This window comes from Corvus hawaiiensis, chromosome 12 (genome assembly GCF_020740725.1).
Source record: "Corvus hawaiiensis isolate bCorHaw1 chromosome 12, bCorHaw1.pri.cur, whole genome shotgun sequence".
Lineage (NCBI taxonomy): Eukaryota > Metazoa > Chordata > Aves > Passeriformes > Corvidae > Corvus > Corvus hawaiiensis.
In genome coordinates, this window is record NC_063224.1 from 11,300,330 (window position 1) to 11,324,329 (window position 24,000).

The window sequence follows — 24,000 nt, forward strand, 5'->3', positions numbered from 1 at the left end:
TGCCCCATTAGCCTTGGTATTCTGGATGCCCAGCATGTAATGAGCAATTGGAAGTGCCTTGGAATTGTCGTGTGCCTGATCTGAGTTTGCAGTAGAGGACAGGAATGGAGGAAATGATCTGAAGGTGAGTTTGTATTGCCTGGAAAAGGGGTGGTGTTTGCCTTTCAAGGAAAGGACGGGGGAAGAGTTTGAGGGTATATGTACTGTCCTGGAGTGTTGCCACAAAAATACTGTAAAATGAGTTCTGTTGCTGCTGTTGCTCTCTAACTTTTTGGGAAGGCTGAAACTGAAATTTAAATGCTTCAGATTTATCATGGGCAAGGTTTTAGTTAGAGGACTCCTGGTGCGAAGCAGACGATAGGCCTGGCCTTGTGCTGAGCGCATGAACTGCTTGGGCAGGGGCAGCCTGGAGCTAAACCAGACTCTGACAGTTCCTCTTTACTCAGTTTTATGATCATTCAGAAGCCTCTAATACATCACTGACTTGCACATTTCCTAAGAAGTCACTTAGGCGAAGGATTTGTGTAGAAGTGAAATCCTCCTAATCTTGGGCCGCTCTTTGGTGTTGGCTGCAGCACAGCTCCAGCTGCCAGTGCTGCTGGGGGCCAGGAACAATGTCCAGAAGGAATGACAGGATAATGCTGTGAAAGTGATGGTTATTGGAGGAAGTTTTGTTCTTCTGTGAGCTGTCACAGACCCCTGCAAGGCTGGTCACTAGGTTGGATTGCTCCAAGCTAAATCCAGCTAACAGCAGTTTGTTAAGAATAATTTTATTGCTTTAGAGAATGTAGAATTTTAGTTTAGAATGAATAATCTGAAAAATTATTCTTTTTATTAGACTGGGAAAGAGAATGCTGTGTATTTCTGTAGTCATATTTGTGTACAAGAAGCTGTTCCAGGAGCAAGGTAGGTGAATGAGTACTGAAACAGTGCCATGGAAATCAAATCCTTTTCTCCTGGATTGTGCTGTTTTTCCTAGAACAGGTACATAATTTGATGAAAGACTAAGGTCTGGCCAATACTTTGAGAAGGGGATGTTTCTGAATATCATCTTTGAAATTCTGAATTCTCTAAAGAACATTTCCCAGAGATCTGCAAGTTACACCAGTGGAGTCTCCTGCTGAGGTTGCAGTTGGATTTCAACCAAACCTAAGTAATGGAAGAAATTATTTGAAGCCGCTTCAGTTGTTTTCTTTTTTCTTTTAATATCAAGTTTGCATGCCTTTTTTATTTTCGTTTGGAACACCTCTGTTGAAGTATTTTTTTGTTGATTTTTTTCTTTTTGAAGCAAATGCTAAAAAACTATAAACTGCAACTTGTATCTTTATTGTTATTTACAGCTGATACTAACTTAGCAACTTGGTTTCAGAAATGGACAGAAATAGCAGTGGATGAAATAGTATCAGGGCCCCTAGGTAAAAATGCAGGAGCAAACCAGTGCAGCCTTAGCTGTACAAATACAGCACTGGCCAGTAGTGGTCAAAGCTGTTCTTAACTGCTTAAGAATGTTCGAATTTCCCTCAGTTGAAGTGGGAGTGCACAGTGCATATGAAATAAAGTTTTTGGGTGTGTGAGATGTTGTGTTAAAAGCTCCTGCAGGGAAGGCAAAGCAGATTGTTCGTTCTGGAGCCCTCCTGTTGTGCAGTGAGACAGCCACCCTCCTCCTCCTCTGCCAAGGGAGCTGGGGCATTCCCTGGCACTGCTGTCCCTGTCAGGCCCTGCCTGGTGCCTTCTGATGGAGCAGCAGGAAGGGACACGCTTGGAACAACCACAGTGACTAAACCAGGGCAGGAGTAAATCCTTTCCCTAAGACATGTGTTTATTTATTTCTAAACCCTTAATTGCAGTCCTTGTTGCAGACTTTTTAGCTTTGCACATACAATACTTTTTCACACAAGAACATAAAACTGTGAGTTTACAAAGTCTTTATTGAAAAATACAATTGCAATATTTTCATACAAAGTGAAGTAAATGGAACATAGTAACAACAAGAATTGTCTGACACTTCCATAAATATTTTTACAGAAACATCTACACAACTTCTGGACTTCAGCTTTTTGTTATGCAGGTAAGAAAAACCATGTTTTTATTTTACTTTAGCTGAATTTGCAGTAGAATTAAGTCTTAAATTTTCCTATTATTTGGAAGGGCAGGAATGACTGAAAACAGGGCTTTTAGCTTTTCCTTAGAAAGCCTTGTGGAACCTGAGTGTGCCACATTTTACATGAAGAACACCCCCTCCCCAGCAGAGGACTGTACTGTGGGAGAGGGTTGATGCTTTCCTAATAAGTCTGGTATTTTGGAACTATTTTAAATGCAAACAAGTGGTAAGTGTAATATGCACCACCTCGTGATCCTGTTAGTAGGGGAGGGATTTCTCATAGGCAGCCTCATTTAGGCCATTTAAAAAACCCAAAGCAAAACATAAAACCAAACGCCCAAGCCCTGTCCTTTAAACACAAAATATCTAAGTATATGTTTTAGGAGATGGGCACCACCTTTCTGCTGCTGAGGGCACAAGGGCTATAGTGCCTGACTATCAAGAAAAGCACAACAAAGCATATAAAATTCCTTGAAGAAAGTACACATCCCTGGCTTCTTGCATTCATTGTTGCATATACATCAAGTTACAATGAATTCTGAATGCCATTTGCTGACAAGAGGAGCAATGGGATGTCAGATTGAAATAAATACAAAAGTCAAATTGTTTCAGTACAGAAAGACAGCTGAAGTCGGCCTTTGCAAAAAATATTCACATTTAGAAAGTGCCATTGCAAATATACAGCAAAACTCACCTGCCTTAAACACGATGCTCCACAGCCCCAGCCCAGGTGTCACCTTGGGAACACAAGTTCACTTTCAAAGACTGCACAGCTCAAACCAATCAACATAATCACCTCCCTTGGGACAGCAGCAAAAGGCCACACAGTAAAGCTTACCACTGATGGTTCTCATGGAAGGGCACATGGAATATCCTGAATAGGGACAGAGTCCATCCATCCAGCTTCCATCAGGGCTCAAACCACTTACTCCCCTTGTCCCTTTCCAAGCAAAATGGGACTGTGTAAGAATGTTACTCCTAAGCTGTTAGTTTGTGGAGGGGGTTAGTGAGGAACCCCGACACTGGTGACTGTGGGTACCTTGGTGCAGGGCTCTGTGCTGAGGCACCTGGACCTGTCTGGCCACAGCTGACGGGTGAGGCACCATGAACACGGGCTGAGGGCACTGACTAGAGCAAAGCAAAGCTGTAAATACCTGCTGCAAGGTCCACAGCTGTGAGAGGGGTGTGTTCTCCAGGCAAGGCTGGAAAGGGGTCACTTGCCTTGTGAAGAGCTTAAGCAGGGCCTGGGGTTGTGTAGAGGGTCTGAGGAGGATCCTCCCTGTCCCCAGCGCTGTCTCCCCTCATGCCCTGGTCCAGGCTTGACATAGTCAGGGAGGGAAGAGCTGTGCAGGCTCAGTGAGACCCTCGGTCATTTGCTACATCCTGGAGTCGTCGTAACAGAGCTGTGTGATTCTCCTGGCAGATTCGCTTGGCTGGGGCTTCAGTTCCATCCTCCAAGAGGATGCCTCTCTTCTTCGTGGGCGTTTCTCCAGTTCGAACCATGCTGTTAATTTCCTTTAGCCTCTGGAGGAGGGAGGAAGGGGGCAAAAGAAAGATTAGCTCTCACTGTATTTAGTGACCGCCCCAATATGATGTGAACTGTTTTTAGATGCATTACAGTGGGACTGCACAGGCTTTTCTTGTGGAAATCTGTACTGTACCAAGGTACTTCATCACTCTGCTGGTCTTTCCCTTACTAGAGTACACAAAGTCTTACTCAAACTCAAGGGAGTTTGTTGTGTCTCTGCATGCAGAGCTCAAAGGCCCATCCAGCCCTACAGCTGTGACAGCTGCACTGGCAGTTTGATGAGCCTTAAGTGACGACGTGTGTGTTGGACAAGGTAAACAAAATGTCGTGTTGTAGGGTCTGCTCTAATTTCACTACCAAGAACAAGAAACAGGTTTAAGGAATTAGAGAATCAAACTGAAAACCTTTAGTTTCACCTTCGAGGGGCTGCTGCTGAAGTAGTAGAATATTTTCTCTTGGGGAGAGAGGGCAGACTCGTTCCTGTGTGGCGAGATGTACACGGGGTGGTGCTGGGAGAGCTGCACTCTGCGGGGGGAGCCGAGGCGCACGAACGGGTACGGCGAGAGTGGGGGGGAGTCTGTCTGCGAGGAGAGAAGAGGTGCTCAGCAGCTGCAGCCTGAGCTCAGGGCTTGCTCTTCCACGGATGTGAGACCATACAGATGTACAACAAATTCAAGTTTTGTTGCGTTATTAGGGCAGATTAGTATTTTTTAATTTAAGGGGACTTCACTGCATAGTAAGTAGAAAAAGCTTTGTTTACCAAGGAAAAGCACAGAATGTAACTTACTGCGCTTGAAGTGTACTTGAGGGCAAAGTCCTTGATCTGCTCGATGTAGATGTTGTTGTAGAACTGGATGAGGTCCCCCCGCTCCTCCTCCTCAGTGTCACTGTTGGGGCCGGTGAGGCGGGTGGGGGTCGGGGGTGCGCTGGAGGGCTGGGGCACGGGGAGGGTGCTGCTGGAGCGCATCACCGGGCTGGAGTCACGGCTGCCTGCACGGGCACAGCCACACTGCTCAGGCACTGCCAGCCCTGCAGGCCCAGACACTCCCCTGCACACACACAGCCAGCCACCCTTAGGAAACAGGGACCGGAACCTGCTGCCACCAAAAGTGCTGCCCGTTTTGATCCCTGAGCGTTTTCCCGTACATAAAAGCTTTGTTGATGTCTGACTTCTTACTGGATAAACTGCAAGGGATTTTCCCTAGGAGCTGAGTTGCATGACAATATAAAAAGAGCTGAAACTCCATTTTACAGCATTTGTGTTATACTTCTAGCTCTTTCTTGTTGCCACCTGTCACCTTTTCAAGTAAAGAATGGTAGTTTTTTCTGTTAGGAGGAGAAATACTTGGCTTGGTCATACTTCATACTAATTTAATGTGGAAAGTTGCAAAATATATGTATTTTTTCCCTTCCCTCCCTGCCACCTCCCTGTGACAGAAAATATTAATACCTACAGCTTCTACCATCATCTGTTAAATATCTTGGAAACTGCTGGTAGGAATACACAGCATCACTTCTTCAGTTTCCTTTATAGAAGTTAATTCAAGGAAAATGTTGTCAGTTCACACAGCAAGAGAAGGATCTTCAGAGCTGTCAGCTATACTGAAATCAATGCTGTGGTGGTGGTCCTATCTCTGCAGACAGACAGTGCTACAAAAGAAATGCTGCAGCTCTGTGGTTGTGATAAGAGTAACTGTGAACCTGGGCTAGCCCAGATTTCCTCATTCTGCAAATTCAGAGTTCAGACCAGCACAGCAAATTCCCAAGGTAAGTGCATGTGGGGAGAGATTTGAAACTGTCCAGAGCGGGTGCAATAAAAACCTTAAGTTAGAGCAACTCTTAAATGTTATCAATGTATTTTTAACTGTGTCTAAGTTTATCAAAGGAGGAACTGTTTAGGGTGGGACAACACAAAATCCGACTCTTACTTTACGCACGGTTTTGGAAATTGAATTAAACCCAAACACCTGGCATTTGTCATCACTCACTTCTTTCTTTGTTCCTATCTTTGCTCCTGTCCGTAGGTGAGTTCTGCTGGCTGCTGCTGTCGCTGCTGCCGGAGTGGCGGCGGCGGCGGCGGCCCTTGATCAGGACACTGCGATAGACCTGCGGGGACAGGGAGCAGCGTGAGCAGGGGAGGGTGCAGCAGGTACCCAGCCAGGGAACAACTGCCTGCATGACACATCTGCTGCCTGTGGTACCGAACGGCTGCTTGCAGTAAAAATACAGCCTCCTAAGAGGAATAATACCCCGTGGGTACTGCCTCCTTAGGTTTTAAGTAAAGACATTTTCTATTTTAGTTATAGTTTAGCATAGAAAGCTTTCAGTAGTGCAGGATTTTGGATATGACCACTCTCTTTTGGGAATGACTCATGGACTGCATCCCCTTAATAATAAACGTTGCTTTGCCAAATGATCTGTTCCCACAATAGAACGAAGGCATTTAATAAACCAGACCCCACATATTTAAATTGTGACTGTGCTCACGTGACTCTTGGCTTGCGGCTGTGTCCGGTAGCAGCGCATGATGTTCTGGAATGATCTGTCTTCATTAGTAACCTAACGGAAGGGGGATGCACAGAAAAGGTTCTCAGTTTGTCTGCGGGTTTTTGTATTTTGTTTTGTTTGGGGGTGGTTCTCTGTGTGTTTCTTGGTTTGAGGTTTTTTGAGGAATTGTAGTATTTGGAATATTAAGTATTAAAGGAGTTTTTGTTTGCTTTTTCTTTGTTCACATTTTACCTTAGTCATGACATAGATGGCACACATCAGCAGCTGATCCAGGTGTCTGTCCATCATGATTTCAGGGCAGTGCACCAAGGAATACTCAAAGCATGTCCAGATCTTTTTGCGCAGCTCATCAGACACATCAAGTTTGACACAGAGATCCCTCAGACGAACACTGGCCAAATGATACACCTGTGGCAATGGACACTGTGCTCAGGGCCACAGCAACACTGCTTTTCTGACCCAGCAAGAGTAGTTCAGACTTGCACACCTGTAGAGCTTGTGCCAGTGCTAAGCCAAGAGAAGAGTAACTAAATTCAAATTTAACTTTTTTACTTACAAGACACAGACATTCTCAGTACTGGTGTCAGTGCTAAGAAAACATCTGTTTGAAGCTTAAATCTGTCCTGAGCCTTTAAGCTGTCCTGAGCCCAGAAAGGGCACTGCATTGCCTACAGAAACCCCTGTACTGAATAAACCAGAAAGTCTCAAAAGAGAACCTCTTTCTTTGGAAGAGCCTTCAAGAAAAGGGACACCTTTAAGAACCTGCTGGCCAAGTACAGAATCTATTTCCAAGTCCTGATGTGCTAGCACACTCCTTTGCTAGTGAGAAGTGGCCTGCAGGAGAAAACTACTCTGTGTGTATGAATAACTAAAGGTATAGATTAAATTAAATACACCCTCATTATTACAACCAGTAAGTGTGTATTGTTTAAATTACTGCAGGTTTACCAAAATAAGAACTAAGCAAAGCAACCTTAGATCAAGAAGTACCTTTCTGAAGAAGAGTGAAAGAGAGCCCATCTTGCGAGGCCTGACAGCTGTGGCAGTGAAGTGCTGGGTGTGTCTCTGCTCGCCAGGGGAGATCTGCTGCACTGTTAACTGGCCTGGCAACTGCAGTGCTGCCCCAGTCATCTGAGTGTTCAGGGTGCCAGCCAGAGTCTGGGCACTCAGAGGCTGCATGGGCCCAGACACAGCCTGGGGCTGGGTACCTACATTTACTTGGACTGGGAAGAAAGTTATTCCTCCATTTTCATTGGCAATACCTGTAATTTAACAAAAAGAGCCTGAAGTAAGGGCAAGTTCTGTGGGGGACATGTGTGTGTGTTTGTGGTTTTGAGTTTTTTAAAACAATTCAGTTCTTATTAGCTGCTTATAACTATACACTTAGCATATTATACATGAGATTGTTTAATCAAAATACTTTGGAAACTTCATCCTAAGACAAGAAGATAATGAAGCTGAACTAAGGTTTTCATACTAATGCAGCTTTCATCCCCTCTCAGTTCCAGGAGGGCTTACTGAAACAACTGTTTTATAAAACAGACCCTGGCAGTCAGAAGAACATCCTCATGCTCTACATGCTCCGTCCTTAAACTCTGCTTGTCTATTCAAACCATTTTTCCTACTTATGAATCCTTATGAACATACTTTTTTCTGGCCAACTGTTCCCCCCTCTCTTCTTGGCTGTATTCTAATACTCTGATGGGAACAAGCCTGAATAGTTGTGCAGCAGCTTTTCCCTCACCTTGCACTGGTATTGTCACCGTCTGCCCGTTGTTGGCTGTCACGGTGGCCGTTGCCACGGTCACCAGGGTCTGGCCAGGCACAGGAGTCACGGACACGGCCTCGGGGCTCACGTTCTGCACTGGCACCGTGCTCACCACGGGCTGCGGGGGCACCCTCACCGCGGTGCCACCCTCGGGGGCACTGTCATTGTCAGCGAACAGGCGCCGCCGCGTGGGGTTGGCTGTGGGAGAGCTGTACCTGTCGTACAGGGTGGCTGGAGGGGAGGAAAGGCCTGGGGAAGAAAAACACACACACACATATAAATATAGATTTAACTCTTGTTTTATAATCCCTTCTTCTAAAACTAGGTGATGGAAATCTAATGCAAACCAAAATCTGTCATGCAAAGCTCTTCAGGAAAGAATTTCTGGAAGTACATACTGCTTTTAGAGATGACTTAATCTTAGATAATGCTGTGTTTAATATTTTTCTAAGTTCATGTATTATATTTTATTTCTTCTAGCAAAAAAAGTTTGAGATGTCACATAACTCAATATATAGTGGAGTTTCTCTCCTGGCATAATAATAAAGCAAACCAATTAGAGCATAAGTTGTGTGTGTGCCTGTATAAATACTGTTTAACACATACATACACACATGCTGTTCGTATCTATCACCTGAGAACACCCTATCAAAGCAGTATTTAGTTCAGTGATACAATGAATCCATCAGTCTTACACCTCTGATGCAACTCTGTGAGTTGCAATACAAATACCATTCACAAATGTGTTTGCAGCTAACTGTACATTGGCATTAAAGCAGCGTCCTTCCTTACAAAATTTAATCTAGCTAAGCAATGCATAGCATGTTCTGCTTTTAAAAAATCTCACCTTTTCCCAGTCCTCCACTTTCAGCACGAACCTCGTTTATTCGCCGTGGTGTCAATGGTGAACCTACAACACTGTTCCCAGCAGATTTCTCGAAGTACTGAGGTGGCATTACCTAAAATATTTATCCTTTTATTAGAGTGTCTCTATCACACAATAACTACATAGCAAATTTTTAAAAGCTACAGCACTACAGATTTTGAACAGCAAAACTCTGTGGAAAAAGAACAAGAAAAGTGACCAACTTACCCTAAGCCAAACTAGCCCAAGAAAACCAGTAGTGCATAGTGATTGTGCTGCTCTGGAAGATACACACTGTAATAGTCTTTCTGTGACTACTGCTGTGTGTACTTTTTACCACATTCTTGCTTAATAATCTTTTCAAGTGAGACTTTCCTGCTTGACCATTTTTGTTCATTGTTCTGCTAACCAATAAAATACTAGATAAAATACTGGGTGAGAATTTTCTCTGCTGCCTGTCTCTGTTGCAGATGTCTCCACAGAGATGACTCTAACCAGGCCAGAGCACACTGCACTGCACGTACTGCCTTCCCTGGGATGGGGATGGGCTGGGATGGTGGGATTGCTACTGGGCCTCGTAAGGCCTCTCCTTCAGGGTACGAAGGCCTCTGTCTGATTATGAAAGCAGTGTAACACACTGAAAGATGTGCTCACCTCTTCACAAGTAGGAACTTTGTTTTCATTCTCTCTGATCCTGTCCCACAGTACAGATTCCCGTTTCCATGCCATACTTTCCAGGATCTGCTCTTCAATGTGGTTCAGGTGTTTTACCACTTCCCGACAAAGGCCATCCTCTGCTCTAATGAAAACCTCAATTACCTGTGCAGTGGATAATTATGATCAACATAACGTACTTGTTTCATACATTGATTCTTAAACAAAGATCTAAGTCCAATACTTGATTTTCATGGAAGAAGAGACTATTAGAAATATGAAGGCTGCATTACTATGACTCAATCCTATACTGTCATACAGGTCAATGAGCAGTCATGACCTGATCAGCATTTCTAGCTATCCAACACATTACCTTGTAAAAATGATAAACTGGAATGTCAAATATTTCGGTGATGAACGGGAAGTTTCCAGGTGGGTTGTATGTAAAGGTAATGATCTCCAGGCAACATGCCAGCAGAGACCTGTGAAACACATCTTGCTCCAGTATTGCCTGCAAGAGTTGCAAATTTTAAAGCTTATTTTACAGTGTAACTATAGAACAATAAACAACTTTTTTTATTGTCTCAACAGCAAGATTCTCAAGCTTACAAAAAGTGAAGCTATTTTGTAAGGGACAGAACAGAATTCAAAATGAGCCCTCCTTTACTCATTAAAAATTTCATCTATCTTTGTGTTTGCAAACACAAATAATTTCTTGAACCTTTTTTCTTCCATTCAGGTGTACTTACAGGGTTCTTCTCAGAGATTTACCCTCATTTTAAATAGCTGACAATTCTGCTCTACATCTGTGTTCTTTTTTTGCAGGTCCAACTTTAAAAGTGGGGAACCCTTTGATTAGTTTTCCTTACAGATAAGTCAGCGTCTCCCAGTCTCTTCCTTTCTTGCTCAATGACTGACTCCAAGACCTTGTAGTAGAGCATCTCAGCACGACGAAAATGTTTACTAGCAACATCTGCAGGAAGTTTAAATAAAAGCAATATTGTAAAATGCAACATAAAAGCATTATCTTCTTCATCTTCAGGTACAGAGATGCAACAGTAGCTTGATTTCTGTGCTTCTGTGGCTACAATACTTTCAGGACTAAACCAGTTAAAGTAGGGATCCTTCTCCTACATTGCACTGACTTGTGAATGCAGAGCAGAATAACTTGCTACTGAACCCAGATTTCGGTGACATCACCATGTATAAGAACAATCCTTAACGTTGCTATAATGTACACAATTCCAATTCAGAAAATGCAATGAAAAATACACCTGTAAGGATCCACCTCGCACTGTGCAACAAAAAGCACTGAAGCAACTAAGTTGACAAGAACAAAGGAAGGCCTTATTAAGAAACAAGGTCAAGAGCATCTTCCTCATATTCAATCCATCTTCAGGCACTTCAGATATCAAGACAACTTTGCAAGTTGTGTTTTTGTGTTTTTACTGGCAGGATTTTAATACCTGTACTAATCCATCCTCACATGTAAGCTAAAATTGCTGTTGGGTTTTTAAAGACTACAGTTACTCAGATTTTCTCTACCATCATAGAAATCCATGCCATCACTAATATTCTTATATTTGAGAGAAAAAGTGGTACACTTAACAGTGCTTTTCACTTCTCTAGTACTCAAAGCATGATCAAATTCCAGTGATTCAAACTAAGGCTGATTATAAAATTTTACACAGCATTGAAATTTGCTGTCTAAAGAATACATGAAAAGTCAAGAGAAGTAGAAAAGCCACTTGTGCTAAAGCATAACCTGTATGTAAAACTTAATTACAAGAGATGGATGCGTTTACAGGCATTTTAATTCTTATCTGGATAAGCAAAATGTTTCCCACCTTTGGAAAAATTACTGAATTCTCCTTCAGACTGTGTGCTCTGACAGTACACTTCGTGCATTTCTTTTACTCTGTTTGCAATGGATTGAGAAGGATCTCTGGAACACGACCTGAAATAAAAACTAAACATTTTCAATATACTATTCTTACAAAGACCAAAAGCCCCCTATTTTTTATATGTTGAAAGCACAAAAAAAAGGAAATATATTGCACAGCAATACAAACAGATCCAAATGTGTCTAACTGCAAAACATCATATTACTGTATACATTGCAGTAAATATGTTCAACTTTTCATGATCAAGGAGAGATATTTAAACAGCACTTTCCACATGACATAAAAATTGTTTAAAAATACATTATTCCTGAAGCAACAGTTTATCCACATGGCAAATAAGGTGCAGTTTGCCTCTCCTACAGTATGGAGTGATTTCCTATGTAGTGCCATTTGCTAAGCAGGAAGAAAAGTCTTGACAATTTATACTGGCAACTTGTGGTTAGAGAAGCTCAAAACTGTTGGGTTTTAAATGGTGGATGTTTATCAGTCTCTAAGGACAGATGTGTCTAAATAAAGAGATTATTCCTTTGAAATGTAAATGTCTCTCTGGATTCCATTTTACTCCAGGAGTAAAAGACTGGCTAGCATTTTAAATTACACTGTTCAGAATTAATGTTTGTTATTAAAACTAGAATAGAAAATAGGATTATTTGGCTAAACATCAAATTTACCTGAGTATTTGCTCCAGATTTTCACTGGGGGCATTTTTCAGCCCTGCCAGCATCGTGTGCAGGCGGCTCAGGCTGTAGGTTGCTATGGAAACAGGTGTCACATATGGGTTGCTCTCTTTAATGTACTTGCGGCCAGTAAGGGGGGTTGTGATCCCAAGTGATTTGGACTGAAAACAAAAATATAACCACATATACATATGCACACTTTTATAAACTTTGATAAAGATCATAACCTAGAAACATCAATCTGCAGAATTCTTACTCTGTGTTTTATGGTAAAAAAATGGCTCCCAATCAAACAGCCCAAACCAGACCATGACTCAGGTAAGAACCAGCAATGAAGAATTTGTCTGCGTTGCTCATATGTGTATCAAACCGTTCTGTATAAACAGAGGGGATGTGACCTGTGCTGAAATGCAGATGTTGGAATTAAAGTGTGAAACAACTAGACCAATCTAAAAAATCCCCCCAAACCCCAGTACTCCCTTCCTAGCCCCTGAGTAACAAAGGTAGCTGCACCTCATACGAAAAGTGTACTGAGCTAGGGTTTCCTTTCAGCAGGTTTAATCTCTAATATGAGAAGTTCTTCTGATCAGCATTTTAGTTTATTTGCATCCGATCAAGCCATCGCATTAAAATAATGTAACATAAAGGACATCCCTTCAATTAGCACACAGCAAAATCAATGCATCTTCTAATCACCTAACCACACAATTACTTATTTTAACAAACACATTACATTCTTCACCATGAAGTCTAGCTCCCAATACTCCTCCCATTTTCTCCCCACACTCCTAGGTGTGTCTTATTTCTGTCTCCATAGACTGTGAGGGAAGGTGGCATATAAAAACAGCAACACAGACCATGCCATACTCACCCTGTCAAAATGCTGCTGCAAATTATTCTTCACTTGTACCCTTTCAGCTGTTTCCATTCCTGAAGGCGTGTTTAAGCACCTTGTGAGAGTTCCAATTTCTTCATCTGCATCCTCGCCAAGGAAGATTCGCTCATCGAGATTTCCCACTGACAGAACATACTCCTCATAGGCCTTGTTGATGGCTTTTCTACAGCAGGAAGGAAAGACAGACAAACCCCCTTTATTTAGACTGCTTTGTTCACCTGCTCACACAACAAACACAGTTCTGGCCTGGGGGAAGTCTACTTCAGATTTCTTTTGACCCTCACTGAAGCACTGAAGCTCCATTAAGATCTACAGCACCTTAAACATAACAGCGGCAAGGACATTATTCTCCCTACATATCTGATGCCCTGCCATTTATCCAGCTGCAGGAAAAATGCAGTAAAATACTGAGAACTCCTACTTTGTGGAAACTCCTCAAAATTTACACAGCATCGTATCATAAACTACACTGAACCATTTTTGTATCATTAAAAGAAAGTAATTCACACCCATAAACATCTCTAAACACCACCACACCCAATTCTTTCCCTCCCACTTCCTACTCAACGTGCTCCCACAGCATTTTCACAATAACTCTTTGAGTTACATACAAAAAAAAAAATCCTGGAAAGAGAAACACAAGAGTAAAAGCAGACATCAGATACCACCATCCTGAAACATCACTCCTCTTTCAAGCAGGCCTCAGCCCACAGCACTCACAGGAACTGGAAGGCAGTGGTGGATGGCCATTACTAAACACACGAGGCAGCTACCAGTGCTCAGATAAGGTAACAAGGGCAGCTGGGTTACAGAGGGACACTCACACAAAGCACACCACAGTGACTTACACGCTATCTCCAAAGTTCCCAGGATCTAGAAACCCAGTCAGATTTTCATCTTTTCCTTTTAAGAGCTGTAAGACATTTAAGAACAAACGATGGGCACTTCATTTCTTAGAAACGTTTTGAAGCTAACAAGTAAGGAGAGATTTTTCTACATTACAAATTTACTGACGAACCTTTTTGTCAAAAAGCTTCCGAATATATGGCTTCCAAAAATGTTCCTTTATACCTTTTGCTTCTAAAACTAATCCATAATGTAAAGAACACAGTTTTTCAATGATGCAGGGAGGATCAGATGATACTTTATAATCCTTACTATGGAAGTCTTCAGGTAGACCTACAATTAAGAATATTGTATGATATAATTTTGCAAATCCATATCCTGTTTTCTTATTAAACTTAGATTCTAAGCTGTGTAGCCAAGCTAGTATGAAATTAAAACAGTAAACTAACTAGTTCCTTTGAAAGAACTACTAATTACATAATGCCCACTCAACTGGGTAATGTTATCAAAAGCAAATTTTAAGTTAGAGATTTAAGAACATTAGTGACTAAGTGATAAAAATTAAATATATCAATTCCAATAGGGAAAAAAATCAAACACTTGTGAACTACAATATTTATTTGAGATAATGGTTCCAGGTCACATCCAAAGCGCTGCAAGTACAGGCCAATACTGTACAGCACTGAAAATGAAATGCAAGTCTGGGAAGAGTTACATCAGAAACTCAGTGGCAACTTCTCACCATTCATTTGCATTTGTGGTTATCAAGTCAACCTATACCTCCATTCTCTTCAGAAAGAGAACAGCAGCAATCCAGAAATGAGAGAGAAACAAATCTCCCGTTTGAGCCCCGGGTCTTTCCAAACTGCTGCATCACGAGAACATTCCAGTCTTACTGTGTCCAGTGATGGCTGCATCATTATGCACTTTTTCACTGATATTAAACCCTCATTAACTCAAATTATTACTATCAAGCTTCCTTCAAGGGTATTTCCACAGTACATCAAATTCTTGACTTAATGTATTATTGACAAAATTCACTAGTCTGTTATTACTACATTAATGGAATTAGAATTGCATAGCCAGAAACAAAAAATATTAATTCTCATGTATTTCAAATCAACTTTTTTTTTCAACATACCCTGAAAATTAGGATTCAGGAGTTCTTTACGGTTAGGACACTGCAGAGCATTTCCATACACGAGATCCAAAGCACATAACAAGAGATGGTAGGAATTGACCAAGTCATCACTGATCATAGGAAAATTTCCTGCAATATTAGAAAGACATAAGACAAAAAAATGGCATGGAATTGAACATTTTTTAACCAAAACACTGTTGATGTTTGTATTACAATGAATAATGGAATCTTGGAAACACAGACTTTGCTGACTATAAATATCTGGATAGCAACACAGGCAGTAAAGCAGACTCACATTTAGCAACATAAAACAAATACAAAAGTAAAATATTTTTTCAGAAACAATAACTGTGAAGGAATTCAAACATATTGTGCTGTTTTGAAGTCAAACAATACCAAAATGTTGACAAATATGCTGTTGCTGCTCCCTCATTCACAGTAATCTCATTAACCAGTGCTTAAATAACTCAAAGCAGCACAAACTGCCTCAAGGAAGAAAAATGTGCTTCCCTAACTCTGGCAGCACCAGCCCCACTGCCTGGCAGAGTCACGTCCTTCACTGGATTCCCACTGCACCTGCCCAAAGCAAATCCTGCTCTGAAGGCCAAGGAGGGGTAGAAGGTGTTCTGAGACTCAACTTTTCCCCTTTTCCTTGACTTTGCATTGCTGTAAAAAGTTGCAAAGAACTTTAACCTTGGCAAGGCTAGACCCAGGTTTTCAGATGGCCTAGAAACTGCTCCCTCCTTCAGCCCCTGCCCCTCACTCTCCAGAACAAATCTCTATTTAACTCAAAGTCTGATTTTTTTTTTTTAACAATCTGTTTTCTTACAAAAATTTTGCTGGGGGCACGGTCATTATAAATAGTAATAAATGTAACTTTATTTCTCTTGTGCTTTACAGAAGAGCTAAAATGTGCCTATCTCTGATCTGGTTTATTAAGTATTTTTTATTTATTATCTTCCTGCAGGAAAGAGTCCTTGTAACCTCTTCACTCTTTTATTACCTTCCACAAAGATCACATTCAGAGTCATTACTCTTTATTGAACTCATTTATGTTTATGATATTCCTCTAGAGGAGTGGCCATAGCTAAAAACAGTTTTGTAAAATAAACTATACAATTAATTAATATCATAAATCACAATTCCATTATTTTTTATGCACAGCATGATGTTTCTATTACTCCTTAAATACTAATAACTCTTCCACTCTTTCCCTTTCCCCTTTTTCCTCAGGGAAGCTCCAAATCACTTAGCTGAACCCACTCTGAAGAACAGATTTAAATTCTTGAAGAAATCTATCATATAGTAATAAACTCACTTAGAAAAATAACAGCATAATTGAGAAAAATTCTGTAATCGTATATTCATTTTGATGTGTTCTATCAGTAACACACTAGTTTGTTCAAATTTATGTTATTTTCTGGTTCTGTGTTTGTTAGAAGAAAAATAACTTCAATGCAGAGAATTTAAACTATTTAAAATAATGAACCCTAGATGAAATTTTAATTAACTTTACCCACTTATCAGTTATTTCCAAATCATTAAAAGTTCACAGCAAAACAATGAAAGTCCTAAATACTATTAGAAAAACTTAAATCAATAAAATTCTCAAAGTAACTGTCATAACATAGGTTCAACTTCACAACCACGACAACTACCATGGCAGTCATTACTGTCAGCATAGTCAAAAATAAATATAATTGCACAGTACCAGTAGTTCCATAATAATTTTTTGTTTCTGACATTTCAAACAATGCTCACTTTCACAACCTCGTATCAAATAATAAAAAACATGTTATCTCAGTGCAGCAGAGATTTTTTTCCCCCATTGATTTTAAACAAAGAAATAGAAGAGTTTAAAGATCCTTACAAACAGTATGCCAGAAGCACAGTCCCACTAAGCAAGGGGCTCCCTCCGTGTGCAGTGCGTGAACTGAAGGCAATGGGCTGCAGGAACAGACAAGCCTGGGCCTGCCACTGATGTGTGGTTGCTGTAATAAGGATTTTCTGCTCACCCCCAAAACACACACAACAAAACCTCACACCAACACCTAATGCCTTAATAGTCAACATTCAGTTTCCATTTTTGTGCTGCCACACTTTAATAATCACCTAGTAACTTTACAGCTTCTGTGTACTGTAATTATTTTTCTTTTAAAATTCAGTTGGATGCATTATCAACAAGGTATTCTCCATAAGGTTAGTTAGCATGTCTGAAACTGCTTGCTAATTAAGATGTAGTCAATCAATGATGCAGTTACTCAAACATATTAATCAATAATTTAGCAACAGGAAGAACCATGAAGTCCCTCTGCACCTTGTCAACCATCCAGGCTTCCCACAGAAATAAGGACTTTACAGAAAGGAAAAGAAAAATCTGTGATTTTTCAGACTGACCTACTTATTCTCTCAGCTGCCTGCCTACGCTAAGGAAGTGAAGTCCTGACTGACTGGAAATAAGTACAGTACTAAGTCTCCTCTGGGCTCAGTGGATGAAATCACGCTGTGTTTCAGGGCTGAAAGCACCACACTTGTCTAGGAAAGATTTCTCTTGTGCAGTAAGGTGAAATCTGCAGCCTTACAAAAAGGCATCTTCTTCACAGGACAGAGTGCTCAGTGCAGCACTTGTGCCCAGCAGCACACCCTTCCTGACCTTCGTACAGGGATGTGGTGCTGAGGGTTCAGTACTGCTGCCAGGATCCCTCTGCAGTGTGGCACAGTGTAGAAAGAAAGGCTTTGTAAAAAAAGTTCTGTGCTGAACAAAATTAGTGCCAGGCCATTCTATATTGCCACAGCCTACTCTGTCCTAGCCTCAAAATCATCCAGTTAAGGGAATCAAAGCACACTTGTAGGAATCTTAACACTGATTCACTTCTAAATTTGAAAAAACACATCCCACCACACACCCCCAAACCAAAACAGAATTCCTTTTATCCCTCTCCTTGAAGACATTAAAATATTGGTTTTCCCCTAATAGATGTTATATTATGAAAAAAATCAAGTTACTGGACATTATCAGTGGATTTGAACCTACAATGATGCTCTTTCCATGTGGAATATCAATCCTGTCTTTACCTTCCCCAAAGCACTACCTTATTTATGTATCACTCACAGTGAACACTCATCAAAGCAGGACTTGAAACAAGGCCTAGGAATGTGGGAACTCTTCAAGACACAGATTTGATGAGGAAAGATTTTAGACTATATGTGCTATGACTGAACAACTGAAGCCTAAAATGAGGATTTAATCCTTTTTATCCTTTTTTCTCTCAACAGTCATTATCAAGAAAAACATCTGAAATTCTCTACTGTTCTTATAAGCTTTAAGTCTGCTCTTACAATAAAGGTTATATGTACACTGCACCTATTTGGTGTTTTAAGGACTGATATAAAATAATGACTAATAAACCCATGTCTGCTGTATTTCATCTGTTTCAGATCTCTTACCTTTTGCATGAACAAACAGCACCCAACAAAACTGGAAAACTTCCGTCACAGTACATGGTTGTCGTCTTTTGGAGGAAAACACAGCAAGAAGACAATAAGCTCGATGAAACAAAACTGACAAAACATCATACAACAGTCAATAACTCAAAGAGAAAACCAAGCTTTACTACAGTGTGGCCAAAATCTTACACCCTTCCCACAAAACCCTGCCTAAAGCTAATACAGAAAGATGCACACAGGTTTAGTGTAGGTACAATCAGAACCCCAGCCTCAGCCTGCAAGTTCAATTCCACAGCACTCCTAACACACAGAGTAACAAAGAAACAAAGCTTCCACTATGAAGTAAAATATCCACAAGATCTGCATCGATGAAGAAATCCATGGGAGTTACTGGGCAGTGAAACAGACTAAACTTTGCAATACTAGTGCTTCCCTTGTCTACAGGCTGATTGAAATCTCTCCCCTCTCCCCTACCCCCAAATAATTAGAAACTCAGCAGCTTCGGGATTTCCTGCCCCCTGTCAGATCTGAAACCAAAAAAGAGATTAAAAATTTACCACAGGTAAGGACAAACCAACTCTGATACAATAAACAACTATGAAAATACAGTCAAATTACTACTAAAACAACCAAGCAAGTTCATTATATTTTCACTAAAGTAACGCTCTAAAATTAGTCTGGAAATAACAGAAACACACCTCTGTTTTCTTCCTCTCTGTTGACGAGGTTGATCTTCTTGAGGATACCTGAAAACGTCCTGAAAAATGGGCTCATACTTCTTAAAAATGACTGCAGAAACAGTAAAGTTTCTCTCTAATCTCTCAGTTCGCTCTCTGAACTGGGATGGTAAATTTGCCATGTCTTCCCACTTCTTCATCTTGTTAAAAAACTCGATCAAGCTGGAAATACCCAACAAGTTAGATCAGAAAGGCCGTTTGTTTTTCCTGCAGAAATAAACTATAGATTTTCAACAAAAGTGCAATTTCTTCTTCCCAAACTACTGAGGAAATGGTGGCACTGCAAACATGACAACGAACTCAGAGCCAGTCCTTCACCCATAAACATGGATGAGCTCAGACAGCTCGTGAAATATTTTTAGATCCTCAGCTGATAACCATGTTAACTATGTACTCACAGGTCTGGCATTTCCTCACAAAGACAAAATCAACTCCAACAGTCAGATTACTCTGAAATCAGACTTGCCTTATTTTTCAGAATAATTTATTAACTTAAATAAAACAACCTGTAAGACCTACAATGCTAAGAATATTCTACAAATAAAACAACCTGTAAGACCTACAATGCTAAGAATATTCTACAAAGTATGAAAAACCTCTTAAGTTTTAGTAAATTGCACTTTGCAAACTTGTCTTTAATTCCTTTTCAGCTTCTTTACCTACATCTTCTTTTTCAGTGTTATTAGTCTTTGATAGCCCAGATCACAGAAACAATTTATGAACATTCAATTCCCTGAATTTCTGATTTGGAAAACAAAAGTTTATACAGGAACACTTCTGCATTGTTTAAATCAACAGCAATGCTTCAACAGTAGAGAAAATAGGAGAAAAAGTATGTAAGAACATTCTTTCTTCTTTTTGTGCCAACCTACAGAACTTTTAGGAAACAATGAGATTGCTAATAAATGAAGTAAAATGCTTCAGAAGCTTTTCTTTATTACTTTATGGACATAAACATTTGATGCAAATTTGTTCATCAGATTCTGACCTCATTTAGTGACTTTAGCAAGAACATGTGAAGAGTGAAGTTTTCTTATGTAAAAATGGAGATAAATCATATGAGTATTTTCACAGTGAACTAAAAATGGTCTCTCATGTCAGAAGTTCACACTTCACACACCCCAAAAATTGACTGTTCTTCAGTGACTGGCTTCTTTCTCCTTTGAGTGAAGGAAGTCAGTATCTTACTTTGAAAACCAGTGTTTTTAAGAACACAGTACTGAGCCAAAGGAGCTGCCCTACTCCTGTGGCAGTGAGCTATAATACAAACATTTCAGTGATAAAAAGTCTATCTTTAAAAGCAGAAAACAAGAAACACACTTAGCTTTTATTCTCTATTTCCAATTTCACAAGGTGATAAGCACTCTTTGAGGTCCTGTAAGTCTTTGGAAAGTCAGCAAGAAAAGTTACCTTTGGTCTGAACAGCGCAGGATTCTGGTTAAGGATACGTAATTTCCTTCCGCTGTTCCTCTGCTCACAGTTGGAATTGCTTTCCTGCAAGCCACGTACAAGGCACAAGCCAGCCAATGCATGTCATTTCCCTGTGAATCAAAACATCAGGCATCTGAAAACTTCACTGAAAAGAAAAACATGCTTTTCAGCTACCCCAGCATCAGGGAAAAGAACTGTGTCCCGAAAAGATGAAGTTCAACCAGTGACAAACTTGATTTGCTGTTTCAAAGTTCTGTTGTGTTTTGGGTTTTTAACTGCAACAAAACAGGTACTAAATAGACACCTAATACTGAACTGCATCAAAGCCAAAATTACTAGTTACCGTTATAAATGTCACACTTGACTCAAAGTATAGCAATATATTTTTAGTGTTCTTCTCCTTCAGATTTTGCACTGTTTTGACTAAAAACAAAACAAAACAAAACAAAACAAAAAAAAAAACACCAAAAAAACCAAACCAAACCAAAACAAAAAAGGAAAAAAAAAGGCTACAGTTCCTTGCCACCAAAACATTCCTCTGCCCTCAACAGACAGTAGGAAAAGAAAAACATAGCTTCCATTTTGCTCTGTATTACACAGCAGAACAATTATTCAGTCTGGCATCTAAAGACAGAAATTAATTCTAATGAGCACTTGAAGTTTTAGTCTCCCTCTTTGATCAAACAGCAACACTTCAGTGGGAAAAGGACGGGTTAAATAAGGGGCCAAACTGAATTCGATGCTGTAGTTTTGTCAGGCTACGTGATGCCACGGGGCCGGGTGAGCGCACACCTTCGGGGGCAAGTCAAGGCTCCTTGCCGAGCATCGCAGCCCGTTTGCGATGTGACACAGGCGCTGTCGGAGCGGGACTCCTCCTTCCCGCACGGGCGGCTCCAGCGCTGCAGGACCGAGCCCTGCCCCGAGAGCCGCCCGGTCACGGGGAGGGCAGCGCTGGGGAGACCGGAGAACTCCCGAGGATTATCACAAGCGCCACCTTTACTATAGGAAGGCACCGATAAAAGGCGCCTCCAAAGCTCCCCGGCGCGTCACCGCGTGTTCCTGTTTTCAAGAACGACGTGACCAACCTTTTACCTTGTACCCTTTACCTTTTACCCTTTACCCCCAGCCCGGGCCGTGCCGCGGCCATACAAGCCCCCAATAAATAACTGATAAATGCGATCACACCTGCGCTGGGCATCTCCGCGGGCCCCGCGCGGCTGCGGAGCGGCGCTGGCCGAGGCCACCGTGCCGCTCCTCGGCCGAACTGCTGGGAGCGGAAGGACCACAGCGACGGGGGCACTTCCATTTTTAACACCTTTCCGCCGCTATGACTCCAAATTGCGATGTTTATTCCCGGCCGCCCGGGCGGTGCGAGGGAGAGGCCGCCGCGCCTCCAGGGCCGTTCCTTCCCTCCGCACTTCACCCCCCACCTCCCGCCGGCCTCCCCCCCCGGGCCGGCCGGGGCCCCGTCGCCCCTCCCTCACCTCCAGGGTGTAGTTGCGCCTCATGCTCTGGTAGCTCAGCCAGGCCTCGGCGCGGGCGCGCTCGTCCATGTTGAGGCTCCTGCAGAGCTCCTCGTAGCGCTGCCGGGTCTCGCCGTCCTCGCCCGGCGGGGACGGGGCGGCGGCCGCGCCCCCCGCGGGACCCGGCTCGGCCCCGGCCGCGTCCTCGCCCGCCATGCCGCGCCCCGCCGCTGGGGGGCAGCGCCGCGCTCCGCGCACCGCGCCTGCGCCACCGCCCCGCGCGTTCGAATCCAAACACCGCGGCCCGGGCCCCGCCCCCGCCGCGCGCCGCGCCCGCTCATTGGCTTGCGGCGCCACCGCCCGCCCCGCCCGCGCGCAGGCGCACGGCGCTCCGCGGCCCCGGCGCGCGCACGTCGCTGAGCGGGAGCGCGCCCGGCGCGCGAGCCCCTGGGCGGGGCGGGGCCGTGAGGGGAGCGCGGGGCTGTGAGGGGAGCCCGGAACGGGCAGAGAGCGGGCAGCGCCGCGGAGGGGCTGCACACAAATACATACACACAGTGCGGGGTGTGGGCTGTACATACACATACAGGCATAGACTGTGGGAGGTAGGAAAGAGACAGAAATAGTTCCCCCTGGTCAAGTCCCAACCGAGCAGAGAGAAGGCTGCCAAAAATAAGATTTAAGGAGAGGTCAGTCCTAGACCAGGTACATGTCCGTTACGTGACCAATAAAACAGGCTGGGCTTGATTAAAAGAGATTTATTGAACCTGTCAGCTTGATTTTGTATTACTGGTATTTTACAAACGCTGAAAGCTTCAGGGGGGAAAAAAGAAATGTCAAGAAAAGATGATTTTGCTGACCCGAGATATGATTCAAGACACAAATACACATTGTTACCCAGCATTGAGAACAGAAAGCCCGAGCTGGCACTGGAAGACGGTGATGGCAGCAGGAACTCCCCCATACCTGCAGCCCCCAGACTACCAGAACAACATACAACATTAAAGATCAGTGATTATGCTGTATTTCATGTCTTACATCTTTTTAACACAGAGGTGCTGTGAACTTTGCAGGGAGGCCAAGTTCCTGCTCAGAGATATGCAGGGCATTGATGGGAAGCTCTCTGCCACCCAGAAGACTATATAAATGACGTAGGGCTTTTCTGTTTAGCTAAATTTATAGTATCTACTAAAGCACAAAGCAGCAATAACTTATTACAGTATTTAATTTCTACTGAGAAACATTCATCTACTCTTTAAAAATGCTTTATATAAAAAAAAAAAAGAGGAACAAACACCCACAATATTGAAAGATAAACAAAGCTGAGGTTAAAGGGAAGGTTATTATGCTGTGATTACACCTGTGTACTTCTCTATGGTTTTATGCATCCAGACTTTGTAAATAAATGGTTTAACTTGACTGCTCTTGTGTAGAAAACTTTTTTTTAAAGTTTTCATTTAATGGTGTACTGAAAACTTAGACAAGTAACATTTTAGTGAAATCTTTTTTTAGCCCTGAGCACTCAGCTTCACTTGTTTTTCCACTTTACCTCTCCCCTCTTTCCCTCCCACTCCTCCCCCATTAAAAAGATGTAAGAATAATAAAGAGTTATCCTCATTTGGCATGTTAATTACTTGAATCCTTTCCACTACTGGACTCCATGTTAGATCTACCAGTATCACAAGTAATAGCCACAAACACCCTCTCAGCTCGAGTCCCTCACAGCTGCTCGGCTACCCCACAGTAACATACATTTTTTACTGTCCTGCAGTCTCAGAAATTTTCCCTGTGAACATGCTCTTGTCCCCTGCTTTGAGCAGCTGCACACAGGTCAAATGGTGTCAAGCAGAGGAGCTGACATGGCAGTTCCCAAATCAAGCACTTTTATCCTCTGAGAACAGAAAACAGTGTGAGCACTGCTGTTGGTTTTGGTGAGCACTAGGGAGCGAGAAAGATGATGATACTGTATTTGACATTAGGATCCCAAGAATTTCCCAAACCAGCCTCCCTTCTATTCATGAGGCCTTACCTGGAACAC

At 42.2% G+C, this 24,000-nt stretch overlaps 1 protein-coding gene and 1 long non-coding RNA gene across 2 annotated transcripts; one reads left to right on the forward strand and one right to left on the reverse strand.

The window, feature by feature from the left end:
* Positions 1-1,912: 1,912 nt before the first annotated feature.
* On the reverse strand, positions 1,913-22,181 carry RBL2 (RB transcriptional corepressor like 2). Its single transcript, XM_048316419.1, has 22 exons — positions 21,987-22,181; positions 20,482-20,612; positions 19,033-19,233; positions 18,335-18,399; positions 14,888-15,016; positions 13,919-14,079; positions 13,749-13,813; positions 12,877-13,063; positions 12,000-12,166; positions 11,272-11,381; positions 10,294-10,397; positions 9,798-9,935; positions 9,425-9,589; positions 8,753-8,864; positions 7,882-8,154; positions 7,128-7,399; positions 6,369-6,545; positions 6,117-6,188; positions 5,618-5,735; positions 4,417-4,619; positions 4,046-4,210; positions 1,913-3,625 (listed from the first exon to the last, which is right to left on the reverse strand). Exons 1-22 carry the CDS (start codon positions 22,179-22,181, stop codon positions 3,455-3,457), a joined length of 3,381 nt encoding a protein of 1,126 aa, XP_048172376.1. The 3' UTR covers positions 1,913-3,454.
* LOC125331960 lies at positions 4,571-11,867 on the forward strand. The gene is made up of 2 exons (XR_007206290.1): positions 4,571-5,396; positions 7,080-11,867. It is a non-coding gene; the product is annotated as an uncharacterized LOC125331960 (long non-coding RNA).
* Positions 22,182-24,000: the final 1,819 nt, after the last annotated feature.

Coding starts and splice junctions, on each gene's coding strand:
- RBL2 (XM_048316419.1), bottom strand. CDS start 22,181: ATGGCGGGCGAGGACGCGGCCGGGGCCGAGCCGGGTCCCGCGGGGGGC. Junction 19,234..20,481: donor CTGCGCTGTTCAGACCAAAG/GTAACTTTTCTT, acceptor GGGTATTTCCAG/CTTGATCGAGTTTTTTAACA. Junction 8,155..8,752: donor AAGTGGAGGACTGGGAAAAG/GTGAGATTTTTT, acceptor TTTCTTCCCCAG/GCCTTTCCTCCCCTCCAGCC.